The 24,825-nt window shown below is 46.1% G+C and overlaps 1 protein-coding gene across 2 annotated transcripts in view; it reads left to right on the forward strand.

Annotated features, from left to right (window-relative positions):
* The first annotated feature begins 18,943 nt into the window (after nucleotides 1–18,943).
* LOC147724677 (elongation factor 1-alpha-like) overlaps nucleotides 18,944–24,825 on the forward strand; it is a 34,862-nt gene continuing 28,980 nt past the window's right edge. The window contains exons 1-4 of one of the 2 annotated variants that reach the window (XM_086966216.1): nucleotides 18,944–19,249; nucleotides 21,324–21,503; nucleotides 22,757–23,053; nucleotides 24,530–24,680. In XM_086966216.1, the coding sequence (XP_086822342.1) occupies nucleotides 19,094–19,249; nucleotides 21,324–21,503; nucleotides 22,757–23,053; nucleotides 24,530–24,680 (784 nt within the window). In that variant the 5' untranslated portion in view covers nucleotides 18,944–19,093. The remainder of the gene's footprint in view (nucleotides 19,250–21,323; nucleotides 21,504–22,756; nucleotides 23,054–24,529; nucleotides 24,681–24,825) is intronic. The other variant, XM_086966217.1, reaches the window with a different exon arrangement.

Consider the following 24,825-nt stretch of genomic DNA (forward strand, 5'->3'; position numbering starts at 1 on the left):
CTCTGAAAACAGGAACGAAAATTCTGGAACTGGGAAGCTAGAAGCAAGTCCGGAAGAGGAGGACGAATTGCCAAGTACCAGCTACAGAGATGTTGTTCCTAACGGAGTGAAACTGCCGAGTAAAGAAGTTCCTAGATACAGTATTGAAATCTCTGAAACTGACTCAGAAGATAGTGATGAAGAATCAGAAATAAGAAAATTCAGAAAAAGAGCTTGGAAAGCTGAAAGTAATGAAGTAGAGCCGAAAAAGAAGCTCTTAAGAAAAGGCGATATATGGCCTAAAGAAGATTTGAAATTCAAATTGGTCAACAAATCGAAGGAGCAAGTCCATGAAATAACGAGTCAGAAAGGTGAAACAGACAAAAAGGGTCAAGTTGCAAAGAAAATTGAAGTTATAAACAGAAAAAGTAACAGACCATTGAAGCCTAATCAAAAATATAAATCTCCAGAGTGGGCCTACTTGATTATTCCACCAATAGTTGGAGTGAGCAGCAGTAGTCAGGAAGATTTGGAAGAAAATAGTGACAAAGATTGAGATTTAATTACAGTTAAGGGTAGATTAATTATATGTTTGGCATAAGGCTGAAGAAATTGTGTTAGGTGACACAAGGTCGAAGAAATTGTGTTAGCTGGAAAACACTTTTATGTAAGACGCAAGGTCGAAGAAAACATGTTTTAGAATAAAAAAAAAGAGGGGGTATATACTATATTACTATATAATAATTTTTCAAAAATTTAATTTTTGTTTTTGTTTTGTTTTATAATACTCAGATTGATATTTGTTTTGTTGGTGCAATTCAAAATGTAGATACCTATAAATTAATTGGGGGTTGGGGATTCAAAGGTGAAAAAGATCCAACTTAGCATTTTGTAGGACTTAATATGAGAGTTGCAGAAATATAGATGAAATTAGAGTTTAAATACTAATCCTGAGTAAGCCTGAAACATGTTCAATGGATAAAATTTTAAGTAACATTTTTGGATTTTGTTTGGTGATTTTTAAATCACCCGATGAGGGAGTTGATGGAGCGGGTTAATGAACAATATTTTGTTCAGGCTTGTGAAGTCAGACTTCCATAATGTTTTAATAGAACTAATATGTTTGCTGCATGTTATTAAATCAACCTAGAATAAACTGTGCAATATGAACATATGGAACTAACATTATGCTTATTTGTGCAAAATGCAAAAGAAATAATACAATAATTATTGTCTATTGTCTTTGTCATATACTAACTGCTGCTGTAAAAAATAATAGCATGTGATTTTTAAATGTGCTTTTGTCTTGTCTTTTCTGTGACAAATGCAGTTCCAGATCGGATTGGTACATCAAAGGTAATATATGCTGCTTTAATGTGCTTTTGCTAAGTAACATAATTAATGGGTTAACTTTTAGCAAAGGGGGTGGGTTACAGAACAAATGTCATTTCTTTAATTAATTGATGTTTTGTGTTTGTTTAAATAATAGTTTTACAAAAGAAATATAGAGTTGGCTGCAGAAAAATAATGCTTTCTGAAAAAGTGACGCAAGCTAAAGTGGCGCAGTGACGCAAGTTAAAGTGGCGCAGAAAAATGACGCTTTCTGAAAAGAGGCCTGCTGATGAAAAGCCACAAGAGAAAAACTTATTTTGAAAAAGATGAGAAGCCTATAAACTTTTATTGTGAAAAGTTTTTGAAAAGAACTGCAAAAGGCACTCTGTGGAGAGGTTTGCTATTGTGCCCACGAGAAGTTCAGAACGGACAGGCTCAAGGCCAGGATGTGAGTCGCGACATTTTTGTGCACTACATGAACATCTTTGCTACAAATTGTAGCAGCCTAAGGAAGTGCCGCCAGGACTCTGTGCATGAACAATGGCTTTGTGTAAAAAAGCCCGGACTTGAGGTGGAAGCTGTCACAATTTACTGTGGCATGAGGTGATTCAGCCAATGGGGAGCCAGAATTCAGCTGTTGGAATGTGAAAATAGTTAGTTTAGCCTTAGTTTTAGGGTATAAGAATTAGTTCAAGGAGCAGACTTTTTGCCTACACTTCTTGATTCCAGAGGGTCGTGTTCTGCTGACCGACGAACGCACGTAAGGAAAGGAGACTTTTAAAAGACTTTGTTTTCAGGCAATGAGGGTAGAGACAGGGAAATAGTTAGGGTTTGGATTTGCTCTTTTTCACTTATTTCTGTTAATGATTAATATTTCTTGAAACAAGCTCTCTTTATAAATGCTGTATAAACCTTTCTTAATGACATTTTCTAATACTTGTTTAATAAAGTTCCAAAGCCTACGTTTTCCAAGAATATGTTTGAATAAACTTATTAAATGACAAGCTGGTCTTGTTTATTGTAGATAGTTTAAATAACATATTAGATTCATTCGCCTCATGATTCAGCTGCTCTGTTATTTTTATGGGCCTGGTATTGATAGGTAAGTATGGTGGTAGATGGTGACACCATATATGCAGAATTTTAGTAGGAGAGCTGGATCAAGTGCAACACTTACACTGCAGAACAGAGGACACAACTGGGTCCGCTTCTGCGTAGAAAATAGCCAATCACATCTGACATAGCAGGAAACTGCGAGACAAAAATGTACGTGTACAACCACACATCCGTCATGTAGTCCAAAAGTCCACTGTCTCCCATCAAATAGTCTGCTCCACCCAAACAGTCACAATGTACATTGTCATGCAGTCTGTATGTAAACTTGAACAATGCGTCAACATACATGCCAACACAATGTCGACAAGCATCTCCCCTTCACATTGCAGAGGGACAAACAACACCTCCAGCGGATAGGTTGCATATGCAGTCATTACAGTCCGGCATGTCCTTTGTTTAGGCCGTGTTTACGCAGCATAGTGCTTGGAGAGGGGCATTTAAGCACAGCGCAATAGAGGATGCACTCAGAAAGGTAAACAGAAACATCTATTGCTCTGGTAAGGTGCAGAGTATTGGAGTGATACAGCAAGCACCATTTCCATAGTCATACTTTAATTTATTTAGGCAGGACAGAGTACATTTGTCCTTCATAGACAGATTCAAATGACATTCCCCCTGGGCTTTTCAGCAGCCTACATAGAACCCGTTATGGATAGGCGGTTGTAACGTAGGTCTCCCTCTCCTCCCTCCCCTGGGCACCCGTACCATAGTGCGTGCCTACAACGTTATGACGTATCAGCTGGCTTTCTAGAATGCCAGCTGATAAGCCTATCAGTTGAGAATTGTCGTGAGGCATCGACACGCTGTGGTAACTACGTTGTCCGCATCCTGCCCGATGTGCTGTTACTACTGGAAGAATAAACTTACTTTGAACTACTACAACATGTAATCTTCATTAGAATGGCAGATAGGATAGCATTTTGGGCTGAACCTGCCAGCCCCTTGTCGAGGTTTCTGGCCTCCTGCTGTAGAAGATTCCTCATCTTGGGCATTGTCTCTTCCCCTGCTACTACGGGGGCATCTGTATAACTCTTCGCCCCGCTCCACCTAAGCCACACTCATATCTTAGGGTGCATTGTTCCCTGAGACACTTGCTTACTCAATGCATGTTCCTCCAACATGGCTTCAGGATATCTGTTCAATTTATCATCACTGCAAGCGTTTATGCCCGCTGCTGGGGAACCTGTAGTGAAATGGGAGGTGTGGCGAGAATATTTCACCAATTATATTTCCAAATTTCATGATGAGGAGGACGATGTAACTCTGGAGAAGAAAAAGAAAATATTGTTGCACTGCTTAGGAGCTGGGGGGCTTAAAGTTTACAATTGCTTAAATAAGAAAATATGCTAAAGTGGTCAGGGGGATGAATTTTTGAATGCATTGGAAGATTTAGACAATTACTACAAGCCTGCAGCATGCATTGTAGTCGATAGGTACAGATTCTACCACAGGAAACAAGGCAAGGACGAGTCAGTAGAGGATTACGTTGCTGTTCTCAAGAATTTGGTTCTGACATGTCGTTGGGGAGATCTACATGATGATGTCATGAGATCAGATTGTCATGTGTGTGAGAAGTTGGCCTGATATATGATGCTCACTAGTTCTAGTGATCACCTTGTATCAGTCCAAACAACCCTTTTGGTGATTGGTTGTAAGTCAACCTTATAGACCAGCTATCCTAATGGTAGCATGGACAAAGCAGTCTTAGGCTACACTCTATTGGCATGTGAAGCCAGCTGTTTTACCACATATAACCCCTTGAATACCAAGTGAAAGGACACCACACAGGTTGTTATGAAAATAAACAGGTATTTATTAACTAACATACACCTCTGAACTCTTTATGAGGTCAGAGGGCTAAGCACATGACAGACTCTTAGGAAAAATATGTTTAAGTTGCACGATTTACAATGGTGCCCTAGGGGCACGACAAACCATATACTAAGTAAGTGGAATGTGACTTGAGGTAAGTACTAGGAGGCCCACGGAACGCGTGTGCAGAGTGTGAACTCACACGCGAGATGCGTACAAACGTCTATGGACAGTACAGTTTTAAAGATAAGGTGAGTACAGACGTCCCTGACTAGATAGGACTAAAACGACTGTGGAACTGGACACTAGGAGAGTCAAGCTACCCTTGAGCACCGAAATGCTCGTTTTACCTCACCCACAGGCTGCGGGTGCATAGGTGCCAAGTCGTGTCGGGTTCCGGCGTTGAAGTCTATGGAGCCTGGAGGAAAAGATGCTGCAGGCGGTCAGGAGGAAGATGTCCTGTGCGATCCAAGGGTGGATCAGCGAAGAGAAAAGCCTTAAAGCAGAGGGGACAATATTCAAAGTCACTAGCCAGTGACTGGAGTGGAACCAGGAGTGGAACCAGGTGTCGTCGTCTCGATCAGGTGAAGGTGGACGCTTGTCTCTGTAGCCACGTGGACCAGGTGGTGTCTTCGACGACCAGGATGGAGGCACGAGCTGTCCCACGCAGGCTCTCGCTGTCGGCGGTGTCGTCTCCGGATTCGGGTTCAACAGGCCTTGGCAAAGGCAACCCACGCGGTGAGTGGAAACGGCGTCTGGAGTGGACCAGGAGGATCCGGGGTGCTCCTCTTTTGGAAGGGAGCAAGGGCCAGTCTGGAGCAACCAGACCGCAGCAAAGTTGTCGGAGTTCGTCGTCTAGGAGGTCACAAGCCAGCCGGCAAGTGACCAGACAACGCATCGAGCAGCAAACAGGCAGAAGGGCCCCACGCACATCTCGTGGATGCTGGAGGGCTGGTCTTCGGTGCAGGAGCTGCTCGGGGTCGGGGCTTCTCAGTCCCCAAAGCACTTGGACGAGGATGCCTCTGAAGTCATGCTGGAGCGAAGTGCTGCTTCTTCCAAGATGGCCGGTCCCACGTGTCTCGTCGCACCCACGGATCTCAGCTGTGCTGCAGATGTAGGTTAAGGTCGGAGAGGTCTGGGAATCCGGGTCTCGTCGGGCTCTGAAGTCTGGATCCTTGCAGGAAGACGACAAAGGGAAGCCGCTGTACGCTGATGGTGCCTGCTTGTGCAGGGTGGACACTCCTTGCCCACAAGGGAGATTTTCTTCAGTCTTCTGTGGAGCAGAACGTCGAAGTCCAGAGTTTCTTCTTGTAGAGTTGATCAGGATAATCTAATTTGGAATGGGACCAGCTCCTACCTTTATTCGGCTAAAGGGGGCTGTACTACGACTAGGTCCCTCTTCTGGGTGGGACCAGGAAGGGGGGTGGTTACACCCCCTATCCTTTGTCCGGTCTTGCGCCAGCTCTGGGGCTGGAGTGCCCCAGGAACTGGTTTACACCGGTGTATGCACAGGGACACCTTGTGTGCCCCAGGCATGTCTCATTCCTTTCAGCCCTGTCCTACCTAATACTCAAAATCCTGTCTGGGGTGGTGCTAGCACCTCCCAAGGCAGGAAACCCTTTGTCCAAGCCTCCCTCGCTGGAAGGACTCCCAGCAGCAGGAGGTCAGACTTGTGTCTGTGGTGGCAGCGTCCATTTTGTGATGCTGAGGCTCGAGTTAACTTTAACCGGGTGTGAGAAGTTGGCCTGATATGCAGTGCTCACTATTCTAGTGATCACTATGCATCAGTCCAAACGACCCTTATGGTGGTTGGTTGTAAGTCAACCTTAAACCAGCTATCCTAGTAGCGTGGATACGAGCAGTCTTCGGGCTAAACTCTGGAGGGCGTGTTAAGCCAGCTGTTATACCATCACATATACCCCTTGAACACCAAGTGAAAGGACACCACACAAGTGTTATGAAAATAAACAGTGTATTTATTAGAATCACAACAGCCCTGTACTCTTTATGAGGACAGGGTACTAAGCACACAACAAAACTCTTAGGAAAATACTTCAAGTGCACAATCTACACAAATGCGCGAGGGCACGGAAAGTTTAGTGTTCTCGGGCGAACCCGATAAGGTAAGTCGGAAGCGACAGGGACTCTGGACCCTTAGATACTGAGGCTATGCGGGCACCGAAATGCCGAAGTTACCTAGCCCAGGGGCTGCGGCTGCATAAGTCTTTACAGACGTCGGGAGTCCTCGCTGACGAACCAGGAGCCGGAAGGAAGGAGTTGCTGGCCGGCGACAAGTGGAGATAGTTCGTAGAGATCCAAGCCTGGATCAGAGATGGATGACACCTGAAAGCAGAGGGGACCAAGTTCGTAACTACTAGCCAGTAGTCAGAGGGTACCAGGAGGGCACCGGATGATCGTCACCTCGACTAGGTGAGTGGGCGACGCTAGGCTCTGCAGTCTCACGGACCAGGAGGCGTTGTCGGCGACCAGGATGGAGGTGCGAGCTGTCCCACGAAGGTTGATGCTGTTGGCGTTGCTGGGCCCAGGATTGGGGCAACAAGCCTTGGCAAATTCAGGGCCACGTGGTGGACCTAAAATGGCGTCTTGAGTGGACCAGGAGGGTCCGGGGTGCTCCTCTTTCAGAAGGGAGCAAAGGTTAGTCTGGAGCAACCAGACCAACAGCGTTGTTGTCGGACGTCGTCGATAAGGCCACAAGCCAGCGGGCTAGTAGCCAGACAACGTGATGAGCGGCAAAAGCAGAAGGGCCCCACGCAGATCGTGGAGATGCTGGTAGGCTGAACTTCGGTGCTGGAGCTGCTCAGGGTCGGGGCTTCTCGGACCCCAAAGCACTCACCAGAGGATCCCTCGACGGTCGTGCTTGTTTAGAAATCGTGCAGGTTCTGAAGATGGCCGGTCCCTCGAGGTCTCGTCGCACCCACGGATCTCAGCTGAGCTGACGATGTGGGTAGAGGTCAGAGGTGCCAGGGAAGCCGGTTCTCGTCGAGCTGGGCAGTCGGATTCCTGAGGAAGGACGTGCAGCAAACCGCAGAGTTCTTAGATGGTGCCTGCGGATGCAGGGTGACTACTCCTTAGCCACAAGGGAGAAATCTTGAGAAGAGTCTTGAATTTCCTTTCGTAGAAAGTAGTTCTTGATTCAAAGATGATCTAATTTAGAAGGGTCCCCGCTCCTGCCTTTATCCTAAAGAAAGGGGTGGGTACGCGACTAGGTCCTGTCCTAGGGGTGGGACCAGGAAGGGGGGTGGTCACACCCCTCTCCCATGCCGGACTTTCCCCAGGTCAGGGGCTGGGGTGCCCCTGGAACTGGTTCTAGCCGGCAGATGCGTAGTGAGCACCGGGGTGCCACTCCGCAGTCACCTTCTTGTAAAGCCCTGCCTACCCAGGATACACAAAACCCTGTCTGGGATGGTGCGAGCACCGCCCCGGACAGGAAACCCTTTGTCCAAGCTCTCCTCGCTGGAAGGACTCCCAGCAGCAGGAGGTCAGACTTGTGTCTGTGGTGGCAGCATCCATTTTGTGGAGCTGAGGCTTCAGTTAACTTTAACCGGGGTTCACAGTTACGTACATGTCGTGTCCCTCTAGAAGGGTGGAATGCTAACCCCGTCGCCAGCATTGGTGAGGGGTCAGTATCCCGATTCGTATGACACCTTACTCGACATGTCTTGATAACGCGATACCGAAGTTAGCAATATGTGGTACGCGTTATCATGGAACAGCCATTGGGACTTGGTTCCGCAAGCTGCAACCGGGCTCGGCTCATGCCAGAGCGCCAATTCACACGATTCCACGCACTCTGCCTTCAGGATTGTCAAGGCCTGCCAGGACACCACACAAGTGTTATGAAAATAAACAGTGTATTTATTAGAATCACAACAGCCCTGTACTCTTTATGAGGACAGGGTACTAAGCACACAACAAAACTCTTAGGAAAATACTTCAAGTGCACAATCTACACAAATGCCCGAGGGCATGGAAAGTTTAGTGTTCTCGGGCGAACCCGATAAGGTAAGTCGGAAGCGACAGGGACTCTGGACCCTTAGATACTGAGGCTATGCGGGCACCGAAATGCCGAAGTTACCTAGCCCAGGGGCTGCGGCTGCATAAGTCTTTACAGACGTCGGGAGTCCTCGCTGACGAACCAGGAGCCGGAAGGAAGGAGTTGCTGGCCGGCGACCCGTGGAGATAGTTCGTAGAGATCCAAGCCTGGATCAGAGATGGATGACACCTGAAAGCAGAGGGGACCAAGTTCGTAACTACTAGCCAGTAGTCAGAGGGTACCAGGAGGGCACCGGATGATCGTCACCTCGACTAGGTGAGTGGGCGACGCTAGGCTCTGCAGTCTCACGGACCAGGAGGCGTTGTCGGCGACCAGGATGGAGGTGCGAGCTGTCCCACGAAGGTTGATGCTGTCGGCGTCGCTGGGCCCAGGATTGGGGCAACAAGCCTTGGCATATTCAGGGCCACGTGGTGGACCTAAAATGGCGTCTTGAGTGGACCAGGAGGGTCCGGGGTGCTCCTCTTTCAGAAGGGAGCAAAGGTTAGTCTGGAGCAACCAGACCAACAGCGTTGTTGTCGGACGTCGTCGAGAAGGCCACAAGCCAGCGGTCTAGTAGCCAGACAACGTGATGAGCGGCAAAAGCAGAAGGGCCCCACGCAGATCGTGGAGATGCTGGTAGGCTGAACTTCGGTGCTGGAGCTGCTCAGGGTCGGGGCTTCTCGGACCCCAAAGCACTCACCAGAGGATCCCTCGGCGGTCGTGCTGGTTTAGAAATCGTGCAGGTTCTGAAGATGGCCGGTCCCTCGAGGTCTCGTCGCACCCACGGATCTCAGCTGAGCTGACGATGTGGGTAGAGGTCAGAGGTGCCAGGGAAGCCGGTTCTCGTCGAGCTGGGCAGTCGGATTCCTGAGGAAGGACGTGCAGCAAACCGCAGAGTTCTTAGATGGTGCCTGCGGATGCAGGGTGACTACTCCTTAGCCACAAGGGAGAAATCTTGAGAAGAGTCTTGAATTTCCTTTCGTAGAAAGTAGTTCTTGATTCAAAGATGATCTCATTTGGAAGGGTCCCCGCTCCTGCCTTTATCCTAAAGAAAGGGGTGGGTACGCGACTAGGTCCTGCCCTAGGGGTGAGACCAGGAAGGGGGGTGGTTACACCCCTCTCCCATGCCGGACTTTCCCCAGGTCAGGGGCTGGGGTGCCCCTGGAACTGGTTCTAGCCGGCAGATGCGTAGTGAGCACCGGGGTGCCACTCCGCAGTCACCTTCTTGTAAAGCCCTGCCTACCCAGGATACACAAAAGCCCGTCTGGGATGGTGCGAGCACCGCCCCGGACAGGAAACCCTTTGTCCAAGCTCTCCTCGCTGGAAGGACTCCCAGCAGCAGGAGGTCAGACTCGTGTCTGTGGTGGCAGCATCCATTTTGTGGAGCTGAGGCTTCAGTTAACTTTAACCGGGGTTCACAGTTACGTACATGTCGTGTCCCTCTAGAAGGGTGGAATGCTAACCCCGTCGCCAGCATTGGTGAGGGGTCAGTATCCCGATTCGTATGACACCTTACTCGACATGTCTTGATAACGCGATACGGAAGTTAGCAATATGTGGTACGCGTTATCATGGAACAGCCATTGGGACTTGGTTCCGCAAGCTGCAACCGGGCTCGGCTCATGCCAGAGCGCCAATTCACACGATTCCACGCACTCTGCCTTCAGGATTGTCAAGGCCTGCCATAGGAGTGACTGATAGGAACTCGGGTGTCCATGTTAGCGTTAGATATAGGTATACTATATCTAAAGCAAAGGGCGAGTACACCACCTTGCCCCAGCTGTCGTGCAGCCAGTTGTGTCAGATTTAGATGGCCATCCAGGGGTGGCATAATACATGATTCAGCCCCTGGTAGGCCCTGGGTACACCGATGCCCTGAGTTACAGGGTCTGACAAGGTGGCCCAGTACCAATTGGAAATGTACCTAAGGTACATGGAATCCATTTTAGAGAGAGAGCAGTAGGCCTGGGGTCCTGATTGGCAGGGCCCCAGGTCAACTAAGTCGGAAAACCAGCAAAACACCAGGCAAAAAAAAGTTGGGGGTAACCATAGTCAGGTATCTACCTTCCTACACCGGGGTTCACAGTTACATACATGTCGTGTCCCTCTAGAAGGGTGGAATGCTACCCCCGTCGCCAGAATTGGCGAAGGGGTAGTATTCCAATTCGTATGACACCTTACTCGACATGTTTTGATAATGCTATACCAAAGTTAGCAATAACCGCGAGGATTATAATGCACTTAAGAGTATATGGTATAGCGTTATCATGGAACAGCTATTAGGACTTGGTTCCGCAAGCTGCAAATGGGCTCAGCTCATGCCAGAGCACCATCTCACATAGTTCCAAGCACTCTGCCTTCAGGATTGATAAGGCCTGCCATAGGAGTGACTGATAGGAATATATGTGTCCATTTTAGGTTTAGATATAGGGATACTATATCTAAAGCAAAGGGTGATTACACCACCTTGCCCCAGCTGATTGATCAGCCAGTTGTGTCGGATTTGGATGGCCAGCCAGGGGTGGCATAATACATGCTGAAGCCCCTGGTAGGCCCTGGGTGCACCTTTGCCCTGGGTACCTAAGGTACACTGTACAGGGACTGATAAGGTGACTCAGTATCCAATTAAATATGTACCTATAGTACATGGAATCCATTTTACAGAGAGAGCAGTGGGCCTGGGGTCCTGAATAGCAGGGCCCCAGGTCAACTAAGTCGAAAAACCGGCAAAACACCAGGCAAAAAGTTGGGGGCAACCATAGTCAGATATCCACCTTCCTACAATGTGCTCGTCCAATCCTGCCATCCAAGACTCATTATGGGCAAAAGGTGAGAAGCCTCTACAGGAACTTATTGATATAGTTAAGACAGCTGAATTAACTGGTAGGTGCGCAAAAGCAGTTATGGCCGAAAGCAAATCTAAGCTAGAGGAACCTGCGACAGTGCCAAGAATTAGTGGAGTGAAGCATCGATCTCAGCCTTCACCCAACAACAGGTGGAGAAATACAGATTTGTCAAAGCTCCAGAACTTCACGAGGGCATCGGCACTCAAGACATTTTTACAGATGTGGTAGTACTGAACATTTGGCTAACCTCAAAAGGTGTCCCGCATGCTCACAGAAATGTAGCAATTGTGGCATTATAGGGAATTTCGCAAAGGTTTGCAGAAGGAAGAAAGCTAACAATAGAGTCAAATTAGCTGTGCAGAAGGAGGAGTATGATTCTGATTCTTCCGACGAATCTGACATTAACATGCATGTTCTCAATGTGGTGGAAACCCAGGTGCTTAACATAGACACGGGTGACGGGAAAAGGAAGAAACCCATATGCAGCATGGCTATAGGGGGCGTGGACATAGAAATATTGGCGCATTCAGACATAGTTAATAAGGATGTGTGGAATGAAAAGTTTGCACACACTTTGGGCCAGGACTTGTATGTGTCTGTCACCGGTCCCTCGGTTTTGGGCTGGAGGGATCAAGGGAAATTAGGTATCACCAAGGATTCTAACAGCCCAGAACCAGTACTAGTCACAAAGGCAGAAGATAACCCAGGCATGCTGATGTCGAAGAAATTTCCCGAAATGTTTAACGGTCATAACGGGAAACTCAAAGGGTTTAAGCATAGAATATAACTTAAGGCAAATGATAAACCATGCATACACATAGTAAGGAACATACCCTTTACATTGAGAGATGAAGTAGGAAAACAACTTGAGGCGTTGCTCACAGCTGTGATTATAGAAACCACTGAATCCTCCGAGTGGGTTTCGCCATTGGTCGCAGTAAGAAAGGCCAATGGCAAATTAAGACTTTGCATTGATTTGCGCAATCTCAATCAGAGCATCCAAGTGGATCAGCATGCCCTGCCCAAGATTAATGAGATGCTGGCTCATATGAAACACATGCAGTGGTTCTCCACCATCGACCTCACGGCAGCCTATCACCAGGTGTCCTGCACCCTGAGAGCAGAGCACTTACAACATTCAAAACACCTTTCGGGTGTTACATATTTAAGAGAGCTCCCTTCGGTTAGCATCAGCAGCCACTATGTTTCAGAGGCTCATGCATATGCTATTCAAGAGTTATGAGAGTCTGCTGATCTTTCAAGATGACATTTTGGTGATGGGTAGGAGCAAAGAGGAGCATGACCTTAATGTATGTAATGTGTTGCACAAATTGCAGGAAAAAGGTTTGACAGTGGACTACAGGTGTAAGTTCTCACAGAAACAGGTGACATACTTAGGCCACAGGATGACACAAGACGGTAGCAGACCCACAACAGAATTGTTGTGTGCCATAAGCAAGGATCCTGTGCCTAAAAACAAAGAAGAGGTACATTCTTTCTTGGAGTTGGTGGAGTGTTATTCCAAGTTTGTTAAGTGTTTTGCAACTAAAACGTATGAAATCAGGCAATTGTTAAAAAATAAGAACAAATTTGAATGGACCCCTGAGTGTCAAAGAAGCATTGTTTCTCTCGAAGAGAATGTTTGCAACACCCCTGCCTTGCAGTGGTTTGATCCCAGCTTGCCAAGCATAGTCACCACAGATGCCAGCGGGAGGGGCATTGGGGCGGTACTCACCCAGAAGAACAGGGATGGCAATGAGGAACCATTGCATAGCTTCACGCTTGTTGACTCCCACGGAGGAGAAGTACTTTGTTATCGAACGTGAAGCTCTGGCATGTGTATGGGGTCTAGAGCACTTCCGACAATTTGTCTGGAGCAAGAAAGTGTTGTTGAGAAGCGACCACAAGACTCTTACCAAAGTGTTAACCACCAAAGGGTTGTACGCAACCTCACCCAGGTTAGCCCGCATGTCAGTGAGATTGTTGGATTTTGATTTCCATGTGCAGTACTTCCCAGGTACCAAGAATGTTGTTGCGGACTTTTTGAGCCGTCTGCCCCTCCCCATGAATGAATGTGTTGAGGACGAGGGTGAGGAGTTTTGTATGGCCAATATCATCGAAGAATTCCCAGGGATTTCCAAGGATGAGTGGACGAGAGCACAAGATAATGATGAAACGCTGCAAGAATTAAGCAAAATGATACAGGGTGGTTGGCCAGAAAGGAGGAAAATCCGCAAGGAACTCTGACTCTTCTGGGACCTCAGAGACGAATTGTCATTGGAAGGGGGCCTAGTTTTGAGACAAGGAAAGGTAGTACCCCCTGAAATCTTAAGACGATGGATCTTAGAGATTTGCCACGAAGGGAACTTAGGAATAAGCAAAACCAAGAGTAGGGTTCAGCTGTGATACTGGTGGCCAGGATGTGGCATTGACATTGAAAGAAAAGTGAGGGACGGCAATAAATGTGAGAACGCAGATAAGTCACAGGTGCCTTTCAGACCCATGTTACACCCCCTATCCAGCCCGGAAATGCCCTGGGAGAGAATTAGCATTTATTTAATTGGAACCATAAGGGAGCAGGATGATCAGGTGCACATTGTGGTGGTGGTAGATCATTTCTCAAAATGGCCTGAGGTGGGCATACTCCATAAAACTGACTCTTGCAGCTTCACCAAATTTCTCATAAGATGTTCATAAGGGAGGGCTTACCCAAGTTCATCATAAGCGCCAATGGGCTCCAGTTCATGGCTGACAACTTCAAAAAGTATAAGGATAGGAATAGCATAACGCACAAAACCACCTCTGTGTACCACCCCACCGGAAATGGTGAGGTGGAACGGTTCAACTGTGTCATCAAGGGCATAGTGCAGCTGGCAAACAATATTGGTTTAGCATGGAAAAATTAATTGTTCAAAATGGTGTGGGCATACAGAGTGACTCCAAATGCATGTACGGGCTCAAGTCCCTTTCCCTTAATGAGAGGTAGGACACTCATTTGCAAAGACAATGTTGGATGACTGGAAACATTTAATTAACGCTAGGGAGCTTTGGGAGTAGGTTCATATGAAATAGTTTTTATTTTCTTTCTTTCTTTGTATGTACAATTTTTATAACGTTTTTCAGGTGCTCAAATAAGTGGTAGGGTGCAGAACATGACATGAGTGAACATAGTGAAAAAACGGACTCTCACACAACAACAAGGTTAAAAAACCACATGAATATATACAATGAAGTGGGGGTATTTCCTTGGGTAGGTCGACGTTTCGATCTGTATGAATTTCAGATCATCATCAGGACGGAAGAGCTTCCTGAAATTTAGTATATAAGGATAATTCAATACGTCAGGAGAAAGTTGACTGAATTATTGAGGCGTTTTAGACTGTGTGGAAAACGAGTTAATTTTGATGGTCCAAGTAGCGCTCAGTCTGGTAGGAATCATAGAGGGTCCTACATGAACTCGTTAATCTAAAAACGTGGTTGTTCTATCAGTCCGAGTAGCGCTCTGCTATTTGGAAGAGGGTCCTACTGGTACTCAGAGTATGACAAGCGGAACTTTTCTAATGGAGTCCGCGTAGAATCTGCAATTATTGTGTAGACAGACGGATTTGCTATAGGGGTCGCCTGGAGTTAATCCTGGCGTTTCGGCTTCGCTACGGTGGCGTCTGAGTGTCTCGCTGCTTGGCTGCTCGAATCCTGAGTGCAGAGCAGCGATTCTATTAACGGTGCTTCCTGGTTGCGCGCACACTCAATGGAGTGTCTATTGTATGCGCATTGCTAGGATTATACGTGGGCGACGTTATTTTTGAGATAGCCAGTTATATAGCAAATCCGTCTAAAAATATCCGTTGGTATTGATTGGTAAGTATGGTGGTAGATGGTGACACCATTTATACAGAATTTTAGTAGGAGCGCTGGATCAAGTGCAACACTTACACTGCAGAACAGAGGACACAACTGGGTCCGCTTCTGCGTAGAAAATGGCCAATCACATCTGACATAGCAGGAAACTGCGAGACAAAAATGTACGTGTACAACCACACATCCGTCATGTAGTCCAAAAGTCCACTGTCTCCCATCAAATAGTCTGCTCCACCCAAACAGTCACAATGTACATTGTCATGCAGTCTGTATGTAAACTTGAACAATGCGTCAACATACATGCCAACACAATGTCGACAAGCATCTCCCCTTCACATTGCAGAGGGACAAACAACACCTCCAGCGGATAGGTTGCATATACAGTCATTACAGTCCGGCATGTCCTCTGTTTAGGCCGTGTTTACACAGCATAGTGCTTGGAGAGGGGCATTTAAGCACAGCGCAATAGAGGATGCACTCAGAAAGGTAAACAGAAACATCTATTGCTCTGGTAAGGTGCAGAGTATTGGAGTGATACAGCAAGCACCATTTCCATAGTCATACTTTAATTTATTTAGGCAGGACAGAGTACATTTGTCCTTCATAGACAGATTCAAATGACATTCCCCCTGGGCTTTTCAGCAGCCTACATAGAACCCGTTAGGGATAGGCGGTTGTAACGTAGGTCTCCCTCTCCTCCCTCTCCTGGGCACCCGTACCATAGTGCGTGCCTACAACGTTATGACGTATCAGCTGGCTTTCTAGAATGCCAGATGATAAGCCTATCAGTTGAGAATTGTCGTGAGGCGTCGACACGCTGTGGTAACTATGTTGTCTACACAATAATTGCAGATTCTACGCGGACTCCATTAGAAAAGTTCCGCTTGTCATACTCTGAGTACCAGTAGGACCCTCTTCCAAATAGCAGAGCGCTACTCGGACTGATAGAACAACCACGTTTTTAGATTAACGAGTTCATGTAGGACCCTCTATGATTCCTACCAGACTGAGCGCTACTTGGACCTTCAAAATTAACTCGTTTTCCACACAGTCTAAAACGCCTCAATAATTCAGTCAACTTTCTCCTGACGTATTGAATTATCCTTATATACTAAATTTCAGGAAGCTCTTCAGTCCTGATGATGATCTGAAATTCATACAGATCGAAACGTCGACCTACCCAAGGAAATACCCCCACTCCATTGTATATATTCATGTGGTTTTTTAACCTTGTTGTTGTGTGAGAGTCCGTTTTTTCACTATGTTCACTCATGTCACGTTCTGCACCCTACCACTTATTTGAGCACCTGAAAAACGTTATGAAAATTGTATATACAAAGAAAGAAAGAAAATAAAAACTATTTCATATGAACCTACTCCCAAAGCTCCCTAGCGCTAATTAATTGTTCGCTATATTATTCTTTTTGAGGACCTTACTAGGCCACCCTTGAACCATTGTTTTCTAAAAAGTACGTTCCTACCCCAGGTTCGCTTTATGGGGTTCCCTTGTTCTTCTAAAAACACCGGATGGCTGGAAACAGCCAGGAGGGCTGAATGGTTTCTGGAGACCGTGAAAGAGAACTCGTTGTGCTCACAAGAAAGTCGCAAGGAGCATCACGATTCGAAACACAAATGCAAACCAGTATCACTAGAGGTAGGTGACATGGTTAGAATAAGACGCACAGGGTTCATAGAGAAAGGGCAGAGTCGCTACACCCACCCCTTGGAGGCAAAGAAAATATTGTGCAATTCAGCTTTGCTGAGCGACGGTAAGGTCTGGCACTTTTCTGCACTCTCTAGGAGTAAGAGAAAGAGTGTGCGATTGGACCAAGGTGAGACAGACTTGTACCCAGAACTTGAGGAGGATGGTGTGCATAGAAATATGAGTATGGGAAATGTGCAGTTTTGATTCTGACGTAGAAACTTACGGTGTTTATTCAGATGTAGACAGCCACATTGTGCATGACCAGACCCAAGGTGTGAATTTGGCACCTGCTGAGGCAACCGTAGATGAGAGCGTAGTTACCAGTGATGCAGGTATGAGGGAGGCTCAGTCATGCCACAGTGAGTCTGCACAAGTCAGTGGTAAATGAGACCAACAGTGAAATCAACACAACCAGGACTGGGCGTGCAATTGCGAAACCATGTTGGTTTAAGGATTTTGAGTGTTATTAGCAATGGGTCACTGGTTACAACTGCCTGCAGGGTTATCAAATCTAAAAGGAAATGTACTTAAAAGTGTTTATTGTCTTATGCTTAACTGTTTTGCAGCTGTTTAGATTTCCCCCTCCCTTTTCCCACCTTTGGGAAGGAGATGTGTTGTAAGGTAGGTCTCCCTCTAATCCCTCCCCCCTACCCTTTCCCATCCCCTGGGCACCTGTACCATAGCGCATGCCTACAGTGTTATGATGTATCAGCTGACGTTCGTTCTAGACCACCAGCTGATAAGCCTGTCAGTTGAAAATTGTGGTGAGGAGTCCACACGCTGTGGTCACTAAGTTGTCTGCCTCCTGCCTGATGGGCTGTTACTACTGGAAGAATAAACGTACTTTGAACTACTACAGCGTGTATTCTTCATTAGATAGGCAGGCAGGAGGGTAAGCCCTGGCCTGGTTGAGGGGCTGCAAATATTAGTTTGGGAGAAAAAAAATCACAATGTTCCAGCCCATGGGTTACAGCGTCTTTAAAATTATTTGCATCAAGCTCTGTCCATTGTCACTGGTCCGATGTGTATTAAAGTAAAGAGTATGGGCCCTACATAAAGGAGGTACTTTAATCTCTATCCACTGCTAACCAAGGTTATAGGCACTGTGTGGTTTAAAAAATCTTTCTTAACGAAGAGCAACCTGACGTCATACCATTTAGTACCAGTACAGCAGGCCAAATGTGCTTTAAAGGGTCCATCAAGTGTAGATAAAAAAATCACATCACTTTACTCAGTCCCTGCAGCTCTAACAGTAATTAACAATAGGTTTTCCAGACTGCAATAATGTTTGCTGGGATTTTAAGACTGATTGTGACATCATTCCCCAGGTGGCACAGATATAGTTTACCGCTCCTCACAATACATCACACAACGTCACTGTCCATTGAGCTCAGGAAAACATCTCCAAAGTTATAAAAATCTTTTCTGAGTCCCACGGATGGTGTTCATATCGTTCGGCAATATCACCCTCGTTTAGTCTTGAAATGATGGCGGGTATGTCTTCTAGACCAAAGGTACTGCCACCATGCTAAGAAGAGTTTGAACATGTACACAACTGCAATTCAGTGGTTGCCTCTGGATATTAAGTCATCTCAATGCAAAACGGATATTATTGTTCAAAATATATCCAAGTACTCACATAATAATTCGTAAACCAAGAAAATGAATCAAGGCTATCCCAACATATCGAGAAAAACCTTAGTGCCACAATAAGGAACTTAGCCATATCTTGGTAAGAAAAAAATAGAAACAAACAGTGGGAACATAACATAAACTGTGTTTTTCTGCGTATATCGGTCTCTTTGACATCGGTTTCACATTAGTTGACGGGCGAGCCAAAGCCCTCTTTAATTTAGTATCAGATGACCTAACTCTAATTAAAACATGGTTTAAGAAACTGACAACCACACACCCTCACTAACAACATGAGCAACCCAAAAAAAACAACCGCGTTTTCAATATACAGATTATTAAAGGTTTTTACTCACAAGCAAAAAACAACGCCATTCCGGGTTAAAAGGGCAATTGTTTCACGCAGCTGAGAAGTATTAGTGTTCTTTTGTAACTCACATGATTAGAGACACTATCTACTGATCAAACAAGGACGCTAGGCCGAAAAACCAATGGAGTCGGGTCCGGTATATTGGGCTCCAACGACCTTCCTTCACTGACCTCTGTCATTGGTTCATTTCTTGTGCTCGACAGTTTATTTTCCTCAGCTGTGCTCTGCGTAGCCTCCGTGATTGGCTCTCTTTTTCTCGTGGGCGTGGCCGCGTACAGCAGCGACACCTAGCCCGAATAGAGGCAATAAAAGCTGCGCGGAAGCCTGCAGAGTTCCCGACATCCCGAGAAGAGGAAGAGAAGGCAGAACGGATTGAGAGCGCAGCAGACATGAGTGGTGACAAAACGCCCGCGAAACCTCACCTCAACGTGGTTATTATTGGCCATGTGGATTCCGGCAAGTCCACCACCACCGGACACATGATCTACAAGTGTGGGGGGCTGGAGCCGCGGGTACTGGAGAAGGTGGAGGCGGCGGCCAATCAGGTAAAGCGGATTGGGGTACCCGACTCTTAACGCCAATCACCGCAGTTCTGTTAACTGCATGCACGCGGTTGAGCCCTATGACCGATTAGCATGCTTGCCTGTAGTTCAGGTTTAGGCGCAGATTTCTATACATACACCCATTTAGCAAAAAAACTCTTATGGCTGTCTCCCGCCAGAAATTGCCTTTGTTAATATATATCAGTTGGAGAAATTCCTTCTTTGGGTAAAATACACTGCATCGTTTTCATTTCTTCTAGGTGCTTGCTATATCGCAGAGAACCCCCACCCAAAAAGGAAAAAGCCTGTATTTATAATAGATGGCGGAGGTGTCCTGAGACTAAGGCCCGGTCTCGGCGTCTTCAGCGGTCATTGCTCGCTTCATTGGTTAGAGGGTACGAGCTGGGCTCGCTTGCATGGGCCGCTCTCTGCAATACAGCTTGATTCACTTGCAAAGATTCCATTAAACCTAATTAGAAGCTGCTTAAACTTGAATATGTAATTTCTACTTTGGGTAGCCTTTGCCCTCGATCCGCGCCCCGTCCCCTGCTGAAAAAAGAGCCCCTAAACGTCTCTATGCTAGCAGAACAGTCGAAAAGCGGGATTGAGTCCAATCAGATCGTAAACACCTGCACGGCTTTAGAAAATGCATTCCTACCTCTGTTAGCGCATTCTTTATACCCTCCCGCCCCATTATCGGAGGAGTTAGTATTATTCCCTTGCTTTAATATCTGCCCAAGTGACACGGGGCGCTATAAACATAAACTCAAATAAACTATGTATATTATTGGCCAGCGAGGAGCGTTTTGGTGCTCTAATTGTTGTTAAGCGAAGGGTACCTTAATTACAAAGCTAATTGTTGCATTCTTCACAATAGGAGCTTATCGGCCCTGCCGGGTGCTTTCCAATTTGACCTGCGTTCTGCAAATTATGATTTTAGCAGTAACCCCATATCTGAGCAGCAGCCTATCTACAACAGGTGTCGGCATTTGTATAAATTGGGAGAGTTTTAACCGGCATAGTATGCCTAGTCTCATTTAGGAAGGATGTATGTAGGGGTTTACATGAGGGAGACAACAACGGGTGGTTGAGTACTTAGGGGCGTGGCCAAAGTAATCGAGGGTGTGGCTTTAACACTAAATCGGCCGCCCGACAGTTATTTTATTGCTTCTGTGGTTACTTCCAGATATATCATACAAATAACATGACAACAAGCCAGGATTATTGGCTCGGTTAATGACTTAAGTTATTTTTTAAGCACCAACTATTGCTTTGCTGTGTAATGAAAATGCTTTAGTTCTAAAATTATGAATGATATAACTAGTCTCTTGAAGTTGCATCAAAGGCAGAGAAGGGTAGAACTGTTGCAGATTTGAGGTAGTTTATTTTTTCTCCGAGGGGGATGCCAAAAATGAGAGCCCGAAAGGGACCAGTGTCAGCACCTGCTCTTAAGAAGTACCGGTGCTGAGCACCGGCTGAACCCGGCCCACTTAAAACCCTGGACGTAGGTAGTACTGATATCAAGCATAAGCAGGCAAACCCAGTAGACAGGTTCGCTGGCATGCTGGACCTAAACAAGATACTTCAAATGAAGTCTAAATTTGTCCGATTAAAAACCTAACCCACATATGCACTCTGGATCTCCAATATAATGGGACCACAGATGTGTGCATTGCATCCCTAGGTAGGAGATTTAAACCACTGTTTACCTTTTTCAGATGGTAATCTGGTTAGCCAATAAGTGTTTTAAGCCTCAAGGATGAGGCTTTTGTCTGGGCTCCGTTTGTCACAGCCGCAGTCTATGGCTAGGCTTTTGATATCTGGGTTCTGGCAACTAGATTATTGTGGATACTTGGTGATGGATAGGTGCTGCCGTCGGGCACACTTCGGGAGTTGCAAGATGCATTTCTGCAGGACTACACAGAAGTACCAGTCTTCATTTTAGAGTGGGGTTCTAAGCTGAACTTCACCGGGGAATGATTACATAGAATGTGTAGCATGGCAGTAGTTTGATAGTTTAAAGTGCGTGCTGGTACTCTAAGAATGGAATTTGCTGCATTTTTTTTTCTTTCGACAGATTGGCAAGGGCTCATTTAAATTTGCTTGGATCCTTGATAAACTGAAGGCTGAACGGGAGCGTGGCATCACCATTGATGTGTCCCTGTGGAAGTTTCAAACTCAGAAATTCACTATCACCATCATTGATGCCCCGGGGCATCGTGACTTCATTAAGAACATGCTGACTGGAACATCCCAGGTAAACTGGTTTCAAATCTCGTGGGTATCTCTTAACCACCCTCTGCTTCCAACAGCTGTTATCACTCTTGAAATTAGTTCTGCATTTAAGCGCACTTCAGGCAACGGAGTGGGAGTTTGTAACACACTGGTTACAAAATGAAATTTCACAAGATTTTTGCACCATTTAGTAAAATGTGGACCTTTCAATAGCATCTAAACTAAAGTTTGAGTAAACTAAGTGGGGGTCTCAAGGACAACAAAAAATATGGGTGCCATGCCCAATCCACTGCCAGTCACACGGACAGTATTTAAGTCAATCATTTTTTGCCCCGTTCCAGATTGACCAGCTTTATGCATCTCAGTCTTGGTCTGTTCCAGTAGGTACAATCCACCCTGAACTGCTAAGGGAGGGTCCCAGACCAGTTGTAGCATAACTGGGTCTCTTAAACCAACAGGCCATTGCTTCCCAAGCTTTTTAGAACACTTTAGCGAATGACAAACATTCGCTACGCACCTTCCTTTAATAAACATGAGGGTGGATTTTTATTTTTTATTTTGAACTAAAGCATCCTGTGGTAGTTTATTGTACTCTAGACGGACATTTTCAAGTGAAACGCCACTAACTTTGCAGACACTTTTACTGGTATAGCCGGCACAAATGTTTGGAAATATGACTTTTGTGGATCACCAAGTAGTGTCTTGATCCTATTACGGTCTGTTCCCAGCCCACTTCAGAATTACAAAAAAGCTACATTTTTGCTTTTCCAACTGCTGAATGCGTACAGTTCATTTACAGTTTGTTAAAATACAGCCTACCATTTCGCTCCTTTACACCTACAAGACTGTCATGGTCCACTTTAACCCCCTCTTTGCAGCCCGCAAAATAACACCAATTCCACCTCAAAAGAATGAACAGCAATTTGTCAGACTGCCTAGCCTGGCATTTTACTTTGAAGCAGGTACAAATGTGCCCCGATGTACACAATTTAAATGGATCTTATTGCTCTGAATGTCCTGGTCCACCAGCACCGTTCGGGAAATGCTGCACTAGGCTATCTTACAGCTGTGGTCCAGTTTATGCACTCCACCCTGCTTTTGTGTACAATATATCCTTTTTGATGTTGTGCTGCAGTAAACTCTACACCGCAGTGATGTATCAATTGCAAAGCGTTTACTAGTGGTGCAACACCCCATCTCAATGCGATTGGTTTCTTGTGCAGCGTTGACCGCTTTAGGCATGCTTAGCACTCATAATGTTTTTTATCCTCCTAGGCTGATGCTGCCGTGCTTGTGGTCTCCGCAGCCACAGGTGAGTTTGAAGCTGGGGTTTCCAGAAAAGGACAGACCAGAGAGCACGCCCTCCTGGCTTACACACTGGGAGTGAAACAACTCATTATCTGTGTGAATAAAATGGATATGACTGATCCGCCATACAGCCAGAAGCGCTATGATGAAGTCGTCAAAAATGTAGTCATGTACCTGAAGAAAATAGGTTACCATCCTGGTGCAATCCCCTTTGTTCCGGTGTCTGGTTGGAATGGAGAGAATATCACATCACCTAGTAAGAAGGTAAAGAGGCACAGATTTAAATGTTACATTTTTAGTCTTTCGTATCACCCTTGGGTCTTGGGCTGTTTTGCATTCTGTTTGATACTGTATCTTTGGGTATTTTTTTTCGTTGGTGGTTGTAGGTCTGGGCCATCGCTTACAGCTCACATAACCCTACTTCTACTGTATCTTTAATCCCCAGTGGTGCTTAAGGGCTGCTTCTTTAGACGTTGCTTTCTATATTATAATGGGGTCACTCCACTTTTGCTTGAAGGTCACCTTTCCAGGCAGTTTACTCTTTTGACATGATCCAATTTCCCCCGAAATGCCTTTCTGCTCCTCGTGCCTTAACTAGTTACACTGTCTTCATAACACTAGGAGTATTACATAACCTACAGGTGAAGTGCTCGTTTACTCACTGGGGCAGTGTCCAGCGACATAATTTATCTTAATAGTAGTAACCTCATTCTGCGATTGTTCAAATCTGTCACTTTTACCTTGAACGCCTGAGGTGCACATATTCGTGATTGGCACAGTGTTGGCACCACAGCACACATTTTAAATAGGTGCGCAAATGGCGACAATGAATGCACTGACCCAGCTCAGCCGTGAACCTGCACTGCATTGGGGGCAGCACATTTTATGAAATGTGGAGTAGCTGCTCAGTATTTCTGCTTGAGTGCCCTTAAAAGAGGTGACTGAGCACCCACTACAGGCAGTTTGAGTGAGTGACTGCACCCTCCTGCAGGGCGTCTATGGGATCACCTTCCAGAGGGCTGCTGTCAAGGGTAGAATGGTCAGTCCGCCTCAAAGGCATGCTTGTCTCTCCACCCATGTCAAGAATATGGTGTGGACGCAGTCAGTCATTCATTGGCACTGGGTCACTCTTATGCAAATGAGGGATTGCCCTCTGAAGGTGGCACTACATGTGCACCAGCGCTATCAGAATTACAGTATGGGCTGCAGTCATCTGCGGCCCCCTCGGTCTTACTACAGTGCCCTGGTTTGCATTTGGGAGTGGGTCTTGTCTGATAACTGATCAGCCATGTAGGAAATCTGACCCGAAAATATTCTTGTTTGCGGGGTCCGAAGGCAGTGTGCCAAGTGACTCAGTCCAAAATGGATACACTAATTCAGTTCTAATCTTGGTTCTGCCAGGGCTAGAATTTTCCTTACAGCAGTCTTCAGTGGAGACCTGTAGGGTCTGAAAGCAGCAGTTTCTCTGAGATGCAGTAAGCATTAATTATGTCGTATTGGAGGGTGGGTCTACCAGTTTAATTCTCTCAGATCTTTTTTCTGTGAGCAGCATATTGCTATTTTAGACTGCTTTCATGGTAAAGCAGCAACTGGCTCTCTTGGTGCATATTAAGCACGGCTTTTCTTGGCCTTTATGACTTGCGTAGCAGACATTTATAGTAAAGTGGGCTTTTGCAACTGACACCTACTGTCTTGGCATTACTTTGTTCCATTTGAGGCTCTTCATTTGTTCACTTTCAGATGCCTTGGTTTAAAGAGTGGAAGATTAAGCGAAAGGAGGGGTCTGCTAAGGGGTGCACACTCCTCGAAGCCATAGATGCACTCCTACCTCCTGTCCGCCCATCCAATAAACCACTGCGACTACCATTGCAGGATGTCTACAAGATAGGAGGTAAGTACCGATGTGACATCACCTATGCTTGGTGGCTGCTAAGTGAGGGGGGGATGAAGTAGAGGGGTACTTATGTTAACGAACGGTCTACCCCATGTCTTCTGTGAGGCATATCTATTTGATGAATGGCCTCTTGGTCCATAAA

Source organism: Lissotriton vulgaris, chromosome 4_1, assembly GCF_964263255.1.
Source record: "Lissotriton vulgaris chromosome 4_1, aLisVul1.2, whole genome shotgun sequence".
Taxonomy (NCBI): domain Eukaryota; kingdom Metazoa; phylum Chordata; class Amphibia; order Caudata; family Salamandridae; genus Lissotriton; species Lissotriton vulgaris.